The sequence below is a fragment of the Molothrus aeneus genome, unplaced genomic scaffold, assembly GCF_037042795.1.
Source record: "Molothrus aeneus isolate 106 unplaced genomic scaffold, BPBGC_Maene_1.0 scaffold_43, whole genome shotgun sequence".
Lineage (NCBI taxonomy): Eukaryota > Metazoa > Chordata > Aves > Passeriformes > Icteridae > Molothrus > Molothrus aeneus.
The window spans coordinates 809528-830487 of NW_027099100.1; the positions used below are offsets into that span (position 1 = coordinate 809528).

At 55.8% G+C, this 20960-nt stretch overlaps 1 protein-coding gene across 1 annotated transcript in view; it reads right to left on the reverse strand.

Moving 5' to 3' along the window:
• Nucleotides 1-661: 661 nt before the first annotated feature.
• The window catches only part of EPPK1 (epiplakin 1), a 34821-nt gene continuing 14522 nt past the window's right edge, over nucleotides 662-20960 (reverse strand). The window contains exons 2-3 of the mRNA XM_066571307.1: nucleotides 9866-10081; nucleotides 662-3640 (exon numbers count right to left, since the gene is read on the reverse strand). Of these exons, the coding sequence (XP_066427404.1) occupies nucleotides 662-3640; nucleotides 9866-10081 (3195 nt within the window). The remainder of the gene's footprint in view (nucleotides 3641-9865; nucleotides 10082-20960) is intronic.

Here is a 20960-nt window from a genome sequence, read left to right on the forward strand (position 1 = left end):
ACGGGTGCCCAAGACTCTGCTGTGCTGGGATCTTGGTCAGTGGTGGGACACATGGAGGGACATGAGGAGCAAAGGCCCATGGGTGCCCCAGACTCTGCTGTGCCAGGATCTCGGTCAGTGGTGGGACACACGGACACACTGAGGAGCAAAGTCCCATGGGTGCCCAGGACCCTGCTGTGCTGGGATATCTCGGCCAGTGGTGGAACACACGGACACACTGAGGAGCAAAGTCCCATGGGTGCCCAAGACTCTGCTGTGCTGGGATCTCGGTCAGTGGTGGGACACACAGAGGGATACGAGGAGCAAAGGCCCACGGGTGCCCAGGACCCTGCTGTGCTGGGATCTTGGTCAGTGGTGGGACACATGGAGGGACATGAGGAGCAAAGGGCCCACGGGTGCCCAGGACCCTGCTGTGCTGGGATCTTGGTCAGTGGTGGGACACATGGAGGGACATGAGGAGCAAGGGCCCACGGGTCCCAGGACTCTGCTGTGCTGGGATCTCGGTCAGTGGTGGGACACACGGACACACTGAGGAGCAAAGGGCCCACGGGTGCCCAGGACCCTGCTGTGCTGGGATCTTGGTCAGTGGTGGGACACATGGAGGGACATGAGGAGCAAAGGGCCCACGGGTGCCCAGGACTCTGCTGTGCTGGGATCTCGGTCAGTGGTGCCGGGGCCGGCTCTGCTCCAGCCGGGGCCCGGTGGTGACGGTGGTGGTGATGGTGATCCTGTTCACCGTCAGCCCTCCCGAGGGGTAGGTGTCCAGGCACGCCTCCCGCTTGTACTCAGAGACCTGCTTGGACGAGAGCAGCTCCCACACGGACACCCGGCGCTGCTGGGACGGGTCACAGGTGATGTAGGAGCCCTCGGAGCGCAGCAGGTCCATGGTGTGAGCGGGGAGGGCCCTGAGGTGCTGCTCCAGGCTGTCGCTGGCCAGGCTGCTGGTGGTGCTGAGCAGCTCCTGGATGGGCAGGGTCCCCCCACGGTACAGCTCCAGCAGCTCCTGACGCTTCTCCTCGGGGATGTGGTCAGAGAAGAGCAGGTCCCACAGGGACACCTGCCTGCCTTGGAACTCTCCCACTGACACCTCAGCTCTGGTGGCCTTCAGGGTCTCCTCCCAGGTTCTATCCCCATCCAGGGGTGTGGGTTCAGCCTCTGCAGCTACCGCCTCTGCCCTGGGACCACTCACGGGCTCTGCTCTCTCTGCTGCTGCCATCCTGGTGACAATGGTGGTGACAACGGTCCTCACCTGCTCCAGGCTCAGCTCTCCTGCCTCGTAGAGCTCCAGCAGCTCCCTCCTGTTCTCCTCGGGGATGTAGCGGGAGTGCAGCAGGTCCCACAGCGAGACCTCGCGGCCCCGGAACTCCGCAGCCTCCACGTGGACCATTGTGGTTTTCAGGGTTGTTTTCCAGGGTTCCTCCTTGGGATGGCGGTCACTTTCCTCTCCTGCTGCTGTCTCGGGGTCCTTGTTGGAACTCTTGACTGAAATTTGGAATTTCCTGCCTGCAGATTCCTTTTTCTTGATGAGAGTGGTGACAACAAGGATTAACTGCTCCAAGGGCAGGGTCCCCCCACGGTACAGCTCCAGCAGCTCCTGACGCTTCTCCTCGGGGATGTGGTGGGAGAAGAGCAGGTCCCACAGGGAGGTCTGTCCACCCTGGAACTCCCCCACTGACACCTCAGCTCTGGTGGCCTTCAGGGTCTCCTCCCATGTTCTATCCCCATCCAGGGGTGTGGGTTCAGCCTCTGTGGCCACCGCCTCTGCCCTGGGACCACTCACGGGCTCTGCTCTCTCTGCTGCTGCCATCCTGGTGACAATGGTGGTGACAACGGTCCTCACCTGCTCCAGGCTCAGCTCTCCTGCCTCGTAGAGCTCCAGCAGCTCCCTCCTGTTCTCCTCGGGGATGTAGCGGGAGTGCAGCAGGTCCCACAGCGAGACCTCGCGGCCCCGGAACTCCGCAGCCTCCACGTGGACCATTGTGGTTTTCAGGGTTGTTTTCCAGGGCTCCTCTTTGCGGGGTTTGTCATCACCTTCCTCTCCTGCTGCTGTCACAGGATCCCTGCTGGAACTCTTGACTGTAATGTGCAATTTCCTGCCTGCAGATTCTTTTTTCCTAATCAGAGTGCTGACAACAGTTGTCATGTGCTCCAGAGTTAATAACCTTTCGTGGTACAGCTCCAGCAGCTCCTCCCTCTTCTCCTCGGGGATGTAATCGGAGAAGATCAGGTCCCACAGAGACACCTGCTGTCCCTGCAGCTCTCCAGCAGGCACACTGACGGTGGTGGACCTCAGGGCCTCATCCAGGTGTTCTGAACAATCCTCTCCATCCTCCCGTGCCGCTGCCTCTGCCCTGTGTGTGCCCCTGGCCTTCGCCACCCGCGCGGCGTTTGCGGCCTCCGCCCGGTTCACCATGGTGGTGACCACGGCGCCCACCTGCTCCGTGCTCAGTATCCCTGCCCTGTACAGCTCCAGCAGCTCCTGCCGCCTCCCCTGAGGGACATATCTGGAGAAGAGCAGGTCCAGCACGGAAACGTTCTGCCCCCGGAACTCCCCAGCAGTGACACGGACCGTCATGGACTTGAGGGACTTCCTCAGCTGCTGCTCCTGCTCCTGCGTGTCCTGAGCTGGAGGTGACGCCCTCGCCTCGCTGTTGGGCTTGGCTGTGGATGAGCCCAGAGCCCCATTGTCCCTTTCTGCCGCTGTGACGGTGGCGGTGAGGATGTCGATCATCTCTGCAATGCTCACTGCCCCTGCCTTGTATCTCCTCAGCAGCTCCTCTCTCTGGTGCTCAGGGACGTAGCGGGAGAAGAGGAGCTCCCAGACGGTGACGCTCTGGCCCTGGAAGAGCCCCACAGCCAGCGTGGTGCGGGCGGCCTGCAAGGCTCTGCGGGCATCCTCGCTCAGCTGGTAGAGCGCGGAGCCCTTGTCCATCAGCTGCAGCATCAGCAGCCCCGTGTCCGGGTCGGGCACGCAGCGGCGCAGCAGCTGCAGGTAGGTCAGGTTCTCGTGCGTGTTGGGGTCGAAGCAAGTCCTGGTTTGATTCTCGGGGTCGGACAGGATCTGGCTCATCTCCTGGTCGAAGTAGCCACGCTTGTAGGCCACCTCCACGGGCAGGCGGTGGCTGTGCACGGGGTCGATGATGCCGCCGGTGGCGATCTGGGCCTGCAGCAGGCGGATGCCGTGGTCCCTGACGATCAGCCCTTTCTGCATGGCCTGGAACAGGGAGATCCTGCGGCCCGTGTAGGGCTCCGTGTACCCCGTCACGGCTCCCTCGGCCGACAGCAGCTTCTCGTAGAAGTCGTGGCCCACGAGCCCCTGAGCCAGCGCCTCCGCCACCGAGAGCCGCGCGGCGCTGCCGGGGTCCGTGAGCAGCCCCGAGGCCGCCTGGGCCTCCAGCAGCACCAGCGCCGTGCCCGGGCTCAGCAGCCCTCTCACCATGGCCTCGTGGATGCTCAGCTTCTTCCCCTTGGCCTGGAGGAAGACTCCGGCGATGAAGCTGCTGCCGTCCCCGCCTGTCTCTCTGCGCTCACCTGGGCACAGGTGAGCGCTCCCTGGGCTGCTCTGCTCGCTGTTCTGGGAGCGTCCACTCATGTTCCTCATCTTCCTCTCAATCCTGCTCCTGCGGGGTGCTGGGAGGGTCTGAGGAGGGAGTGAGACATAAACTTTAAGGAATTCAGAGATTTCAGAGGAGGTGAGATTTTAGAGGTAAGTTTTATTGGAGTTAATTGAAATAAATGGGTAGGCCGGTGAAGTTAAGAGCAGGTAATTAACTAATAATTGATTGCTTGTCAACACAATGTTTGGTTAGCTGGGTTAATAATGAAGAATACAGAGACTGATAAATGGCTTTTAGGAACATCAGACAATTGTGGCCTCCTCTGTCCTGAAAGATGGGGAATGGGAGTTCTACCAATGGGTTTATTTGTCATATTTGCATTGAAAAGGCAGAGAGGTCAGAACGAGGAAGACTTCATTTACTTCCTCATTTTGGGGCCCCTCCCCATGAACGAGACCACTGACACATTTCAAGGGACAAACCACGCATGCTTAATGAACAAATTACTTTAGCCTTTGAACTAATTACCACGTGAAGAGTGGAATGGGATGTACCAAAGTTATGAATATGTATGTGTATTTTGGGTATTCAATGCTTGTATGGATAAAAGGGTTCTGTAATCACCTGTAAATTGCAGTGTGTATTTGGGAGCTATCCCACAGTAAACTCACACTTTCTAACTCTAAACTGCCAGAGAGTTTTTGTCCTGCACTGTTAGATATCGGTACCGGATCAATATCCATAATTTTTAATAAATCACGAGGAACAGACAGAGCCCCTGGTAAGACACAAACCCCTGCGTGGTTTTCACAGTGGGGTCCCCGCAGCCGAGAGGAGGGCAGAGGGAATGTGAGGGTCCCTCTGACTTGGCTGGGGATCCCCAAATTTCCCGTGTCCCCCTCCCCAAATTTGAACCCCTGACCATGTTGGGGACCAGTAGCATTTCTTGGGGGGAGGTCCCCGCAGTTGGGAAAGGGCCTGGGGGAGATTTTGGGGTCCCCAGGAGGACCAGAGGGATCCTTGGGGAGTGAGAGGGTCCCTCTGACTTGGCTGGGGATCCCCAAATTTCCTGTGTCCCCTTCCCCAAATTTGAACCCCTGGCAATGTTGGGGACCAGCAGGGTTTATTGGGAGGGCGTCCCCACAGGTGGGGAAGGGCTTGGGGGAGATTTTGGGGTCCCCAGGAAGACCAGAGGGGGCTTTGGGTGTCCCTCTGGCTTTTCTGGGACCCCCAAATTCACGTCGCCCCCTCCCCAAACTGGAACACGGGAGCACAGCTGGGACCAGAGCAATTTTTGGAGGGGCTCAGGGTGGGGGAAGCCTCTCCCTGGAGGTGACCACAGGGAGAAGCAGGGAGGGACATCTGAGCCTTTGCTGCTCCCTCAGAGCAGTCCAGGGTGCGGCTGGGGTGGGCAGAGAGCTCTGAGGGCAGGGCAGGGGTTGGTGACAGACACACGGCGTTGGTGACAGACACACGGCACACAGAGAATCACCCCGCAGCAGCAGGGACACCCTGCAGCCCCCCAGGGACCCCCCTGCTCCCTCAGAGCCCCAGACCTGCGCCCTCAGCCCCTCTCCTCTCCTCTTCCTGGGGGACACGACCACCACTTGCTTTTGGGCTGGTGCCAGCACGATTCAGGACCTTGCCTTGAGTTTTGACTCTCATGTTTTCCTTGAGTTGAGTTTTATTCCTTGAGTTGAGTTTTAACTCTCCTATTTTCCTTGAGTTGAGTTTTAACTCTCTTATTTTCCTTGAGTTGAGTTTTAACTCTCCTATTTTCCTTGAGTTTTAACTCTCCTATTTTCCTTGAGTTGTTTTAGCTTTCCTATTTTCCTTGAGTTGAGTTTTAACTCCCATGTTTTCCTTGAATTGAGTTTTAGCTCTCCTATTTTCCTTGAGCTGAGTTTTAACTTTCCTATTTTCCTTGAGTTGAGTTTTAACTCTCCTATTTTCCTTGAGCTGAGTTTTAACTTTCCTATTTTCCTTGAGCTGAGTTTCAACTCTCCTATTTTCCTTGAGCTGAGTTTTAACTCTCCTATTTTCCTTGAGTTTTAGCTTTCCTATTTTCCTTGAGTTGAGTTTTAACTCTCATGTTTTCCTTGAGTTGAGTTTTAACTTTCATATTTTCCTTGAGTTGAGTTTTAACTCTCCTATTTTCCTTGAGTTTTAACTCTCCTATTTTCCTTGAGTTGTTTTAGCTTTCCTATTTTCCTTGAGTTGAGTTTTAACTCTCATATTTTCCTTGAGCTGAGTTTTAACTCTCCTATTTTCCTTGAGTTGTTTTAGCTTTCCTATTTTCCTTGAGTTGAGTTTTAACTCTCATGTTTTCCTTGAGATGAGTTTTAACTCTCCTATTTTCCTTGAGCTGAGTTTCAACTCTCCTATTTTCCTTGAGCTGAGTTTCAACTCTCCTATTTTCCTTGAGCTGAGTTTTAACTCTCCTATTTTCCTTGAGTTGAGTTTTAACTCTCCTATTTTCCTTGAGCTGAGTTTCAACTCTCCTATTTTCCTTGAGCTGAGTTTTAACTCTCCTATTTTCCTTGAGTTTTAACTTTCATATTTTCCTTGAGTTGAGTTTTAACTCTCCTGTTTTCCTTGAGTTGAGTTTTAGCTTTCTAATTTTCCTTGAGTTGAGTTTTAGCTCTCCTATTTTCCTTGAGCTGAGTTTTAACTCTCCTATTTTCCTTGAGTTGTTTTAACTCTCATATTTTCCTTGAGTTGTTTTAGCTTTCCTATTTTCCTTGAGTTGAGTTTTAACTCTCATGTTTTCCTTGAGATGAGTTTTAACTCTCATATTTTCCTTGAATTGAGTTTTAGCTTTCCTATTTTCCTTGAGTTGAGTTTTAACTCTCCTATTTTCCTTGAGCTGAGTTTTAGCTTTCCTATTTTCCAGACTCTGCATTAGTAACTCTGAACTCCACACAAAATGTCAGCAAGGTCTCCTCGCAGCTCAGCCACACAGAACAATCCTTTTCCAGCCCCAGAACCAAGGACATCACCGCAGCCTCAAGCCCAAAAAGTGCAAACAAAAGTGAATTGAGAACAACCTGGGAGGATGTGGCTGCACAACCTGTAATTGGAGCTGTAATTGGACAATTAGCCCCAATATGCAAACGAACCCAAACTTATAAAAGTGTGAAAAGCCATGACCCGTCATCCACCTGGGGTGTAGCCACGGCTGGGCTCTTGCACGGCCCAAGGCGTGTCCTTTGAAGGCCCTTTAATAAATACCTGCTCTATTTAACCCAGTCTAGCCTCTGTTCCGGGCATGGCTCCCTCCCTGCTCCCCGGGGCTGCCAGGGACAGCCAGGTTTCACTGGGGGTCTCTTCCCGAGCTCAGGGCACGCCAAGAGGCAGCAGTGGCCTCCTGAGCTGATGGCACAGCCCCAGAGAGCTGCTGGCTGGTGCTCCCGGTCATTTCCTGCCCTGGCTGGCCCCGTGCCGGTCACAGGCTGGCCATGACCCTGGTGGGACACCCCGGGGACAGCCCGGCTGTGTGTGTGGATGCTCCTGTGTGATCCCACAGCGCCCTGGCACTCCGCAGGGCACAGGAATAATTTCAGGGATGGATGAGTGGCTGTTCAGAGCCAGGGGCAGCAGTGGGAGCTGAGGGAGAGCTTTCCCCTGGCTCTGGGTTCTCTGGGTTCTCTGGGTTCTCTGGGTTCTCTGGGTGTCTGCTTTTTCCAAGGCCACTGGGCAGGCAGAGACCCCAAACCCCATCCTGTCACCCTCCTGTCCTGCAGAACCGGGCTCTGTGTGTTATTTAATGTAACTTAATTTGAGCAATCGCAGACGCATTATGGAATCCCAGGTTAATCTGGGTGGGAACAGACCTTAAATCCCATCTGGTTCCAGCCCCTGCCACAGGCAGGGATGCCACCCACTCCCAGGATGTCTCACGTTGTCACCTGGTCCCCTGCAAAACAACCTTTCAGCGTCTGCAGCACCGTGCAGCAGCGATGAGGCCACAGTCTCGTAAAAGCAGCAGAATCGAAACCCAGAGGATCACCCGGGGAACACCCATGTCCCGTGAACTCCTCTGACTGACACTAACGACACGTCTGACTCGTTATCAGGGGCACAGCTCCAGTCCCGGCCTGTTTACAGAGCACCGGGGAAGCCTCTGAGTCACTGCTTTGATCCAGCGCAGTCCCGGATGGGTGCTGGGGCGGAGGCCCCGTGGTGGGGCTGAGATTCACAGCCCCAGCCCGGCCCCTGCTCTGCGGGGACCCTGCCCGTGGCTCTGTCCCACTCCTGTCCCTCCCTGCCCGTGGCTCTGTCCCACTCCTGTCCCTCCCTGCCCGTGGCTCTGTCCCACTCCTGTCCCTCCCTGCCCGGCTCCGGGGGTGCAGGGGAGGTGACGGGCTGGCCGTGCCACCTGCCGGGGTGGCAGTGGCCACTAGAGCGCGGTGGCAGCGATGCCGTGATTCCCACTGCTCCATCCCCTGGATCCAGTGATTCCCAGTGCTCCAGCCCTGGATCCATTGATTCCCAGTGCTCCAGCCCTGGATCCAGTGATTCCCAGTGCTCCAGCCCCATGGATCCAGTGATTCCCACTGCTCCAGCCCTGGATCCAGTGATTCTCACTGCTCCATCCCCTGGATCCAGTGATTCCCACTGCTCCATCCCCTGGATCCAGTGATTCCCACTGTTCCATCCCCTGGATCCATTGATTCCCAGTGCTCCAGCCCTGGATCCAGTGATTCCCACTGCTCCAGCCCTGGATCCAGTGATTCCCACTGCTCCATCCCTGGATCCAGTGATTCCCACTGTTCCATCCCCTGGATCCATTGATTCCCAGTGCTCCAGCCCTGGATCCAGTGATTCCCACTGCTCCAGCCCTGGATCCAGTGATTCCCACTGCTCCAGCCCCATGGATCCAGTGATTCCCACTGCTCCATCCCCTGGATCCAGTGATTCCCAGTGCTCCAGCCCTAGATCCAGCGATTCCCACTCCTCCAGCCCTGGATCCAGTGATTCCCACTGCTCCAACCCTGGATCCAGTGATTCCCCCTGGAGCCGGGACACCTGTGTAGGCCAGGGCTGTCGTGTGAACACCCTGCACCGCCAGCCCGTTTCCCAACCGCAGCCTGTCATTAGCAGCTCTCATTAGCAGCTCTCTAATCGGCCTGCGGGGCCGGGGCTGGGCTGCACACGCAGCTCCCGGGGCTGGCTCGGCCAGGAGGCTCCGGTGGGAGCGGTTTCATAGCCGGAGCCAGCTGGGGTGGCCCCGTAAAAAGGGGGTCCCCAGCCCTGCCCGGGGTCCGGGAGGGAAATCACACCAGTGCCCCCAGTACAGCACCGGGGACAGAAACCACACCAGTGCCCCCAGTACAGCACCAGGGACAGAAACCGCACCAGTGCTCCCAGTACAGCCCATACCGGGGAGGGAAATCACACCAGTGCCCCCAGTACAGCACCGGGGACAGAAACCACACCAGTGCCCCCAGTACAGCACCGACACTGGGAGGGAAATCACACCAGTGCCCCCAGTACAGCACCGACACTGGGAGGGAAATCACACCAGTGCCCCCAGTACAGCACTGACACTGGGAGGGAAATCACACCAGTGCCCCCAGTACAGCACTGACACTGGGAGGGAAATCACACCAGTGCCCCCAGTACAGCACTGACACTGGGAGGGAAATCACACCAGTGCCCCCAGTACAGCACCGGGGACAGAAACCACACCAGTGCCCCCAGTACAGCACTGACACTGGGAGGGAAATCACACCAGTGCCCCCAGTACAGCCCAGCACTGGCTCCTTGCTGGGGTCCTCGTCCTGAATTCCCAGTGCTCCAGCCCTGGATCCAGTGATTCCCATTGCTCTGGATCCTGGATCCCAGCGATTCCCACTGCTCCAGCCCTGGATCCCAGCAATTCCCACCACTCCAGCCCCTGCATCCCGTGATTCCCACTGCTCCAGCCCTGGATCCAGTGATTCCCACTGCTCCAGCCCTGCATCCCGTGATTCCCACTGCTCCAGCCCTGGATCCAGCGATTCCCACCTCTCCAGCCGCAGCCCCGGCTCGGTCCCACCGCTCCCTTTGTTTCCCTCCCGCATCCCAGCTCCGCTGAAGCACCGGCGACACAAAACGCGTCACGCAGAGCAGCAGCTCCAGCCAGCCCCGCTGCCACTCGGTCGCTTTGTCCCTTCCCAAAAAGGGCCAGGTTCTGCCGGGAGATCTCCTGCTCACCGATCCCGGGAGTTTCAGCAGCTCCTGCCGAGCGGGAGTTTGGGATCGGGGCGAGGTCCCCGCTCCCCGGGCAGGTCCCCTCGGTGACGCCCAGGTGGGCTCTGTCCTACCTCCTGGCCGTGTCTCCAGAGCGGCTGGATGGCCGGCAGGCTCCGATCTTCCTCCTCTTCCTCCTCCTCCTCCTCCTCCTCCTCCTTCTCCTCCTCCTCCTCCTCCCGCCGGCTCCCAGCCAGGTGAGCAGAGGCGCAGGTGCCCGATTTAAATCCTGCCCTCCTCCGCCCATGGGGACGGCAGGGAGGCCCTGCCCTGCCCCGGGTGGCGCTGCCCTGGGCTGGAACACGGGCCTGGACTGGCCACGGAGCCCCCCTCAGCTTCTCCATGCCTGCTTTAGCAGTAGCTGCTGTCCCAGTGAGCGTTCCAAGGCCACACGGGCCACCTTCCTTCAGGGCGTGGTGGGATGCCCTGCCAAGCCCCATCTCCACAAATGAACCAATGTCCTTCGGACAATTGTCATGGTCAGCCTCGGGAAGCACATCCCGACTGTTTGAGTGATTACACCGAAAACTTGCATTTCTGTATGCAAAATAATGGGGAGTAACGTTGTACTTTGGAGGATCACCTCGCCAATCATTAGCTGTGAATGTACAGCAAAACTCTATTGTTGAAGGACCCAGGATTTCTAATTCTTGGGGTTCAGACACTGCTCTGGGAAGTTCTTTGGCCCAAATGTTCCAGTCCAATACAGGACTGATCCCACTGCCAGTTCCATCTGCTGACCAATCTCACGGTGACCGCTCACCTCTGATCACAGCTGTGCTGTCCCTGAGGCTGCCTTGTGCAGCTTCCCCAAAACCCTCTGATTTTAGGGATTCCCACAGACACTGCCTGGGCGACAGAGGGGACAGTGCTGGCCATGGCTGGGTGACAGAGCAGGGACAGTGCTGGCCATGGCTCGGTGACAGAGGGGAAAGTGCTGGCCACACCTGGGTGACAGAGGGGACAGTGCTGGCTGTGCCTGACAGAGCAGGGACAGTGCTGGCCATGGCTCGGTGACAGAGGGGAAAGTGCTGGCCACACCTGGGTGACAGAGGGGACAGTGCTGGCTGTGCCTGACGGAGCAGGGACAGTGCTGGCCATGGCTGGGTGACAGAGGGGACAGTGGTGGCTGTGCCTGGGTGACAGAGCAGGGACAGCACTGGCCATGGCTAGGTGACAGAGCAGGGACAGTGCTGGCTGTGCCTGACAGAGCAGGGACAGTGCTGGCCATGGCTCGGTGACAGAGCAGGGACAGTGCTGGCTGTGCCTGACGGAGCAGGGACAGTGGTGGCCATGGCTCGGTGACAGAGGGGAAAGTGATGGCCATGGCTGGGTGACAGAGGGGACAGTGCTGGCTGTGCCTGACGGAGCAGGGACAGTGCTGGCCATGGCTGGGTGACAGAGGGGACAGTGGTGGCCATAGGTGTGCATAGGGACATTCATGACAGTGTCTTTGCTCCTGTCAACCTTCACAGGTGTCTGTGCCTCAGGGGGTGTGGCTGCCCCTGTGGGCTCCTTTGATTCCCTGTGCCTGGAACAAGGTCCTGTGTGACCTGCGTGTGTTTGTGACCCTGTGTGTCACTGTGTGACCCTGTGTGTGTTTGTGACCCTGTGTGTCACTGTGTGACCTGTGTGTGTTTGTGACCTTGTGTGTCACTGTGTGACCTGTGTGTGTTTGTGACCCTGTGTGTGTTTGTGACCTGTGTGTCACTGTGTGACCCTGTGTGTCACTGTGTGACCCTGTGTGTGTTTGTGATCCTGTGTGTGTTTGTGACCTTGTGTGTCACTGTGTGACCCGTGTGTGTTTGTGACCCTGTGTGTGTTTGTGACCCTGCGTGTCACTGTGTGACCTGTGTGTGTTTGTGACCCTGTGTGTGACTGTGTGACCCTGTGTGTCACTGTGTGACCCTGTGTGTGTTTGTGACCCTGTATGTGTTTGTGACCCTGTGTGTCACTGTGTGACCCGTGTGTGTTTGTGACCTTGTGTGTCACTGTGTGACCTGTGTGTGTTTGTGACCCTGTGTGTGTTTGTGACCCTGTGTGTGACTGTGTGACCCTGTGTGTCACTGTGTGACCCTGTGTGTGTTTGTGATCCTGTGTGTGTTTGTGACCTTGTGTGTCACTGTGTGACCCTGTGTGTGACTGTGTGACCCTGTGTGTCACTGTGTGACCCTGTGTGTGTTTGTGACCTTGTGTGTCACTGTGTGACCTGTGTGTGTTTGTGACCCTGTATGTGTTTGTGACCCTGTGTGTGACTGTGTGACCCTGTGTGTCACTGTGTGACCTGTGTGTGTTTGTGACCTTGTGTGTCACTGTGTGACCCTGTGTGTGTTTGTGACCTGTGTGTGTTTGTGACCTTGTGTGTCACTGTGTGACCTGTGTGTGTTTGTGACCTGTGTGTGTTTGTGACCTGTGTGTGTTTGTGACCCTGTGTGTGACTGTGTGACCCTGTGTGTGTTTGTGACCTTGTGTGTCACTGTGTAACCCTGTGTGTGTTTGTGACCTGTGTGTGTTTGTGACCTTGTGTGTGTTTGTGACCTTGTGTGTCACTGTGTGACCTGTGTGTGTTTGTGACCCTGTGTGTGACTGTGGCTCTGCTGTGACCCTCCGTCCAGGTCCCTGCTGTGACCCTGTGTAGGTCCCTGTGTGTCACTGTGTGACCCTGTGTGTGACCCTGTGTGTGACCCTGTGTGTGACCCTGGTCAGGTCCCTGCTGTGACTCTCCTGTGACTCTCCTGTGAGCCCGGGCACACAGGACAACGCAGGACAATGCATGTGCGAGGCGAGGGTGGCTCCCTGTGCATGGGGACACAGGTGACACAGGAAAGCTGCTCACACCCAGGTGTGCCCATGTCCCGTGTGGCTCCATGCCTGGCCCGGGTGACACAGGTGACACAGGTGACACAGGTGACACACGGAAAGCTGCTCACACCCAGGTGTGCCCATGTCCTGTGTGGCTCGGTGCCTGCCAGGGGGACCCAGGTGACACAGGTGACACAGGTGACACAGGTGACACACGGAAAGCTGCTCACATCCAGGTGTGCCCGTATCCCGCATGGCTCAGTGCCCACCCCGGGGGACACAGGTGACACAGGTGACACAGGTGACACAGGTGACACACGGAAAGCTGCTCACACTCAGGTGTGCCCATGTCCCCTGTGGCTCAGTGCCTGGCCCGGGGGACACAGGTGACACAGGTGACACACAGAAAGCTACGGTCACTCATGTGTGCCCATGTCCTGTGTGGCTCGGTGCCTGCCAGGGGGACACAGGGGACACAGGTGACACAGGAAAGCTGCTCACACCCAGGTGTGCCCGTGTCCTGCGTGGCTCAGTGCCTGGCCCAGGGGACACACGTGACACAGGTGACACATGGAAAGCCTCCCTCATTCAGGTGTGCCCGTGTCCCTCGTGGCTCGGTGCCTGTCGGGGGGACACAGGTGACACAGGTGACACAGGTGACCCAGGTGACACAGGTGACACAGGAAAGCTGCTCACACCCAGGTGTGCCCGTATCCCGCATGGCTTGGTGCCTGGCCCGGGTGACACAGGTGACACAGGTGACACAGGAAAGCTGCTCACACCCAGGTGTGCCCGTATCCCGTGTGGCTCAGTGCCTGGCCCGGGTGACACAGGTGACACAGGTGACACAGGTGACACAGGTGACACACAGAAAGCTGCTCACACCCAGGTGTGCCCGTGTCCCGCGTGGCTCGGTGCCTGGCCCGGGTGACACAGGTGACACAGGTGACACAGGTGACACACGGAAAGTTGCCCTCACTCAGGTGTGCCCGTATCCCGCATGGCTCAGTGCCTGGCCCGGGGGACACAGGTGACACAGGTGACACAGGTGACACACAGAAAGCTGCTCACACCCAGGTGTGCCCGTGTCCCGCGTGGCTCGGTGCCTGGCCCGGGTGACACAGGTGACACAGGTGACACAGGTGACACACGGAAAGTTGCCCTCACTCAGGTGTGCCCGTATCCCGCATGGCTCAGTGCCTGGCCCGGGGGACACAGGTGACACAGGTGACACAGGTGACACAGGTGACACACAGAAAGCTGCTCACACCCAGGTGTGCCCGTGTCCCGCGTGGCTCGGTGCCTGGCCCGGGTGACACAGGTGACACAGGTGACACAGGTGACACACGGAAAGTTGCCCTCACTCAGGTGTGCCCGTATCCCGCATGGCTCAGTGCCTGGCCCGGGGGACACAGGTGACACAGGTGACACAGGTGACACACGGAAAGCTACCCTCACTCAGGTGTGCCCGTGTCCCGCGTGGCTCGGTGCCTGTTCCGGGGGCAGGAGGGGCTGCGTGCCCCGGCCCTGCCTGTCCGTCTGTCCTGCTCCGGGAGCGCATTCCTGCCGGCGTGGGCGCTGCCCAGACCGGCTGATCGGCTCCCGGAGAGCTTCTCCCTCTGACTCACCGGGGCTCGGCTGCGGGGAGCGCACCTGGCCCAGGTACCCGGTCCTGTGGGGAGGCGGCTCCGGGATCCTGTGGGGGGCGCACCTGGCCCAGGTACCCGGTCCTGTCCTGGGGGAGGTGACTCCAGGATCCTGCAGGGAGCGCACCTGGCCCAGGTACCCGGTGCTGCTCCAGGATCCTTCGGGGGGCGCACCCGGCCCAGGTGCCCTGTGCTGCTCCAGGGTCCTGCAGGGAGCGCACCTGGCCCAGGTACCCGGTCCTGTCCTGGGGGAAGTGGCTCTGGGACCCTGCAGGGAGCACACCTGACCCAGGTACCCTGTGCTGTGCTGGGGGAAGTGGCTCTGGGACCCTGCAGGGAGCGCACCTGCCCCACGTACCCGGTCCTGTGGGGGGCGCACCTGGCCCAGGTACCCGGTCCTGTGCTGTGGGGAGGTGGCTCTGGGACCCTACAGGGAGCGCACCTGGCCCAGGTACCCTGTGCTGTGCTGGGGGAGGTGGCTCTGGGATCCACTCCTGAGGCTCCGCTCCCTGCTCTGGAGCCCTTCCCGGGCTGAGATCTGATCCCAGCTCAGGAAATTTCCTCAGGAAAATGTTTCTGAGCCAAATTTTAAATGTTTGACTCAGAAGGAGCTGAGGCATTTTCCTTATTTGGGTTTTTCTGCTAAATACAATTTAAATTGTTAGATCTTCAGGAAAATGTTAAGAATGAGCGTGTTTCTGAGCAAAATTTTAAATGTTTCACTCAGAAGGAGCTGGAGCATTTTCATGAAAGGACTTATTTGAGCTTTTCTGCTAAACAAAATTGAAATTGTTAGATCTTCATTTATCAAATTTGACGCAACTGAGTTCTAGGTGAAATATTTGCCAACTGAGCAAATTCTTACTCTGAGCTAGGAAAAACTATTCCCACCACATATTTTTGCAATCAAAAGAAGAAATGTAAATGGAAGGGATATAGCTTTTTGTGCTCATTTTCATAAAACAATTTACTTGGATTTTTCTGCTAAATACAATTTAAATTGTTAGATCTTCAGGAAAATGTTAAGAATGAGCGTGATTCTAAGCAAAATTTTAAATGTTTCACTCAGAAGGAGCTGGAGCATTTTCACAAAAGAACTTATTTGGGTTTTTCTGCTAAACACAATTTAAATTGTTAGATTTTCATTTATCAAACTTGACACAACTGAGTTCTAGGTGAAATATTTGCCAACTGAGCAAATTTTTACTCTGAGCTAGGAAAAATCCCAAACCCTCAATTTCTCACCAAGTGACACAGCTACACTACTCTCTATAATCCATTTCACACTTTTGGATTATATTGGGATATTGGGAATATATTTGGGGGTTTGGGGATATTGGGATATTTCTGGTAGAGCCCACAGAGAGGGGCACAGACCCCTGGTGCGAAAAATGCCGATCACTTGTTTTTAGAATTTTAAAAGTTTGATAGTAATAAAATGGTTATAAAAATAGTAATATAATTAGAGTAATGATAATTTGGATAATTAGGATTTAGGACAATATGAGGCAATAAAAACAAAGGGTGATGGATGGTCCAGGTACCTCTTTCTGGGCAAAATAAGCCCGAAAAAGGACCCACGTTAACAGAGGGTTAACCCTTAAAAGCAACAGCCTGTTGCATATTCATGCACCTCATCCATGATGCATAAATTCCATTCAAACACAGGATTCTGGCTGGGCAGTGTCAGCTGCTTCCTCTGAATCCTGACAGCGCCTTCGAGGCAGGAAGAAGTTCCTTTCTTCTGATAATGGAGCAATAAATTCCCTTTCTCTAAAAGATTCAGGTGTCCTGTGGCTGCCATATCACTGCAAGTCCTCTCTTTTAAAAAGGTATCTTACACAGCACAGTTTCTATTTTAACATTGTGTTATAACCTCAAACTACGTTTAACACACTACTAACGGAAATGAACACAGCACAACTCCCTAACACAACACACATAACATTCATTGGAATATTTGCCACAAGCCAATGATAAAATACGCATTTTTCACCCCCGGGGTGCCCCCGGGCTCCCTGGCTCACCTGCAGCTTCCCGGGAGCCTGGCACAGACACACCTGGGCCCGGGCAGGGCCAGCCCTGCGGCCTCACCTGCCCGGAGGTGTGGGACTCGTGGCTGGAGCACCTCAGGGCCACATCAGAGGCTGGGAGATGCCTCTGCCAGGGATGTTTCAGCACTGGGGCGTTTGGGGAGGGCTTTCCTGCAGTGATTGATTTGGGAAACTTCCCGGGGCAGAGCTCAGGTGCTGACGCTGCTCCCAGCTCCTTTCCCGCTGGTGCTGGGGGTGCCTCAGGTTTTGGCTTTTCTATTTTTCAGGTTCTGTGCTGCTTCAGTGTGTGGGTCTGGGCTTCATCTCAGGGCATGCTGAGCTCTGTGCACAGAGCAGGGAGACAAAACAATTCCTGCTCCAGCTGGGCACCAAGGACAAATGATCCAAATCTCAGCCCCAAGAGCACAAACAACGTGGGCTGGAGAGAGAAAAACAAGAAGGATGGGACTGCATAACCTAAAGCTGTAATTAGACAATTAGCTCAAATGTGCTAATTGACCAGAAGTTATAAAAATGTGAGACCCCATGAGCTGTTGTCCATTTTTTGTGGCCATTTTGGATCCAAATCTCAGCCCCAAGAGCACAAACAACATGGGCTGGAGAGAGAAAACCAAGAATGATGGAATTTCATGGTCTAAAGCTGTAATTGGACAATTAACTCCAATATGCAAATGGACCAAAACTTATAAAAATGCGAGACCCCGTGAGCTGTTGTCCATTTTTTGTGGCCATTTCAGGTTGTGCTGCCCAAGGTGGATCCATTGAGGCCTCTTAATAAATCCCCGCTTTATTTTTCAGCTCTGCCTGGTCTCTGTTCCAGGCCAGCCCTCACAAGGCATCACTGAGCGCAGGTCCCCGAGCCCCCGTGGCTGCTGAGGAGTTTTCCTGAGGAGGGGGATGCACAGAGCCCTGCCTGCCCCGGGGATGGCAGCCCCTGCCCCTGGAAACACCTGAGCACAGGTAGGGCACGGCACGGTTCTGGTTAATGCTCCCTCGGGCTGTACCAGGACACTGAACGACCCCCATGCACGGGAGCAGGGTGTTTTTAAAACAATGTGATTGTTTTAATTCCTTAGAACAAAATAAAATTTAATTCAAGTGCAAAGGAAGGATGTGACCGTCTTCATTGTCGTCCATAAAAATATAGAAGTCCATATTGGTTAAGAAAATATATAAAGAGAAAAAAGAAAGAAAGAAAGAAAGAAAAGAAAGAAAAGAAAGAAAGAAAGAAAGAAAGAAAGAAAGAAAGAAAGAAAGAAAGAAAGAAAGAAAGAAAGAAAGAAAGAAAGAAAGAAAGAAAGAAAGAAAGAAAGAAAGAAAGAAAGAGAAAGAAAGAAAAGGGAGAGAAAAAAGAGAAAAAGAGAAAGAATTAAAGAAAGAAAGAAAAAAACAGAAAATGAGAAAGAAAGAGTAGAGAAAAAAAGACAGAAAGAAAGAAAGAAAGCCAGAAAAAATAAAGGAGAGAGAAAGCGAGAAAACAAGAAAGCGAGAAAGCAAGATAGAAATAAAGAAAATTAAAAAGAAAGAATGCGAGAAAGAAAATGAAAAAGAAAGAAAGAAAGAAAGAAAGAAAGAAAGAAAGAAAGAAAGAAAGAAAGAAAGAAAGAAAGAAAGAAAGAAAGAAAGAAAGAAAGAAAGAAAGAAAGAAAGAAAGAAAGAAAGAGAAAGAAAGAAAGAGAAAGAAAGCAATGAAGAGAAATAGAAAGCGAGGAAGAAAGAAAGCAAGAAAGAACAAAAGGAAAGAAGGAGAAGCAGATAATGGAGGCCTGGACCCCGGGGAAAGGCCCTCGGCAGGGTTTGACCCTCGGCAGGGCCGGACCCTGGGCGGCGCTGCTGTCACCTGCCCAGCAGGTAGCGGGGCGCTGCTGTCACCTGTGTCACCTGCCCAGCAGGTACCGGGGCGCTGCTGTCACCTGTGTCACCTGCCCAGCGGGTACCGGGGCGCTGCTGTCACCTGTGTCACCTGCTGGGCAGGTACCGGGGCGCTGCTGTCACCTGCCGGGCAGGTACCAGTGGTGTTTCTGTCACCTGCCGGGCAGGTACCGGTGGTGTTCTGTCACCTGCCGGGCAGGTACAGGGGCACTGCTGGGCAGGTACCGGGGCACTGCTGTCACCAGCTGGGCAGGAACTGGTGGTGTTTCTGTCACCTACTCACCAGATACCAGCGGTGTTTCTGTCACCTGCTGGGCAGGTACCGGCGGTGTTTCTGTCACCTGCTCACCAGGTACCCGCGGTGTTTCTGTCACCTGCTGGGCAGGTACCGGCGGTGTTTCTGTCACCTGCTGGGCAGGTACCCGCGGTGTTTCTGTCACCTGCTCAGCAGGTACTGGCGGTGTTTCTGTCACCTACTCAGCAGGTACCTGCAATGTTTCTGTCACCTGCTGGGCAGGTACCGGCGGTGTTTCTGTCACCTGCTCAGCAGGTACCTGGTGGTGTTTCTGTCACCTGCTGGGCAGGTACCTGCAGTGTTTCTGTCACCTGCTCAGCAGGTACCGGTGGTGTTTCTGTCACCTGCTCAGCAGGTACCTGCGGTGTTTCTGTCACCTGCTCAGCAGGTACCGGCGATGTTTCTGTCACCTGCTGGGCAGGTACCTGCAGTGTTTCTGTCACCTGCTCAGCAGGTACCGGTGGTGTTTCTGTCACCTGCTGGGCAGGTACCAGGTGTTGGAGCTCAGTGCATCCCTCTGGGTTGTCCAGAGTTGCCCGGACCCCTGCCAGAGGGCTCAGAGACCCTGGCACACAGCCCAGAACACCTGTGGGTTTGATTATGACCCGTGGAGCAAATTTCCAGCTTTGTATGAAGACCTGAAAGCCACAAAAGTTTAAGTAGTGTAATAATAAAATTATCACTGGGTGAAAAAGTAGATTTTGGCGTTTTTGGAATAGGGGTTTTGGGGACAAGATGGAGGGACTTGGGCGTGTCCAGCCTTTCCTCTTCTTCTTCTCTACCTCCATCTCCTGCTGTGATGTTGGCACTTTGGGATTGCTCTAGAGTAGAAGCTCTCTGTCTAACATAGGAGAGAGGTATTGGGAAGCCATTGTAAACATGTTATACACAGTTTGTGGTATAAAGAGATAACGCTGCCCCAGGGCAGGCAGAGTGCCTCTGACTGTCCTGCTGAGTGGACCGCGGCTGGACAGGAGAAAAATTTTTATAGAAAAGACACAATAAACAACTCTGAGACCGAGAACTGAAGAACTCCGGCTCATTCTTCGAACGCGCGGGCCGAAACAGAGACTGTTCACAAACCTGGGGGCTGCGATAAACGGCAAACTCCCGAGAGCCAGGGCGCTGCTGTCACCTGCTCTGCGGGTACCGCCGGCCGCCGCCCCTGCTCCGCCTCTCCCCGCCCGCACCGGCGCCTCCGCAGGAAAGAATAACAAAAACAACAAAGTTCCCTTTCAAAAGCCACTTGGAGCCAGCCCGTCCCCGCGCCCAGGGGACGGGCACGGGCAGACACGGGCACGGACAAAAAATGCTCTTTATTCCGGCTGGGAGAGATTGCGCAACTCTGATCTCTGTGGGAAAGGCACTATCAGGTGTCCTGTGCCTGACTCGTGGTTCCTGGGAAAAAGGGAAGGGCCAGGCTTTTCCTGGTGCTCAGGACACCTGGCCTGCGGCATGGTGCGGGAGGGAGAGAATCTGGGGGGGCTGGGGTGGTGCCAGGGCTGCAGGGATGGTGCCAGGGCTGCAGGGATGGTGCCAGGGTCACTGTGGTAGTGCCAGAGATGCAGGGATGGTGCCAGGGCTGCAGGGATGGTGCCAGGGTCAGTGGGGTGGCACCAAGGCTGCAGAGATGGTGCCAGGGTCGCTGTGGTGGTGCCAGGGCTGCAGGGAAGGTACCAGGGTCACTAGGATGGTGCCAGGGCTGCAGGGATGGTGCCAGGGTCACTGTGGTAGTGCCAGAGATGCAGGGATGGTGCCAGGGCTGCAGGGATGGTGCCAGGGTCACTGTGGTGGTGCCAGGGTCATTGGGATGGTGGCAGAGCTGCAGGGATGGTGTCAGGGTCACTGGGGTGGCACTAGGGCTGCAGAGATGGTACCAGGATCACTGTGGTGGTGCCAGGGCTGCAGGGATGGTACCAGGATCACTGTGATGGTGCCAGGGCTGCAGGGATGGTACCAGGGTCACTAGGATGGTGCCAGGGCTGCAGGGATGGTACCAGGGTCACTGTGGTGGTGCCAGGGTCACTGTGGTGGTGGCAGAGCTGCAGGGATGGTGCCAGGGTCACTGGGGTGGCACCACGGCTGCAGGGATGGTGCCAGGGCTGCAGGGATGGTGGCAGGGTCACTAGGATGGTGCCAGGGTCACTGTGATAGTGCCAGAGATGCAGGGATGGTGCCAGGGCTGCAGGGATGGTGCCAGGGTCACTGGGGTGGCACCAGAGCTTCAGGGATGGTGCCAGGGTCACTGGGGTGGCACCACGGCTGCAGGGATGGTGCCAGGGTCACTGGGGTGGCACCACGGCTGCAGGGATGGTGCCAGGGTCACTGGGGTGGCACCAGAGCTTCAGGGATGGTGTAGCAGCCATGGGGACACCGTGCTGGCCCTGTCCTTGTCCCAAACCATGTCCCCGTGCAGCAGCCATGGGGACACCGTGCTGGCCCTGCCCTTGTCCCAAACCGTGTCCCCGTGCAGCAGCCAAGGGGGCACCGTGCTGGCCCT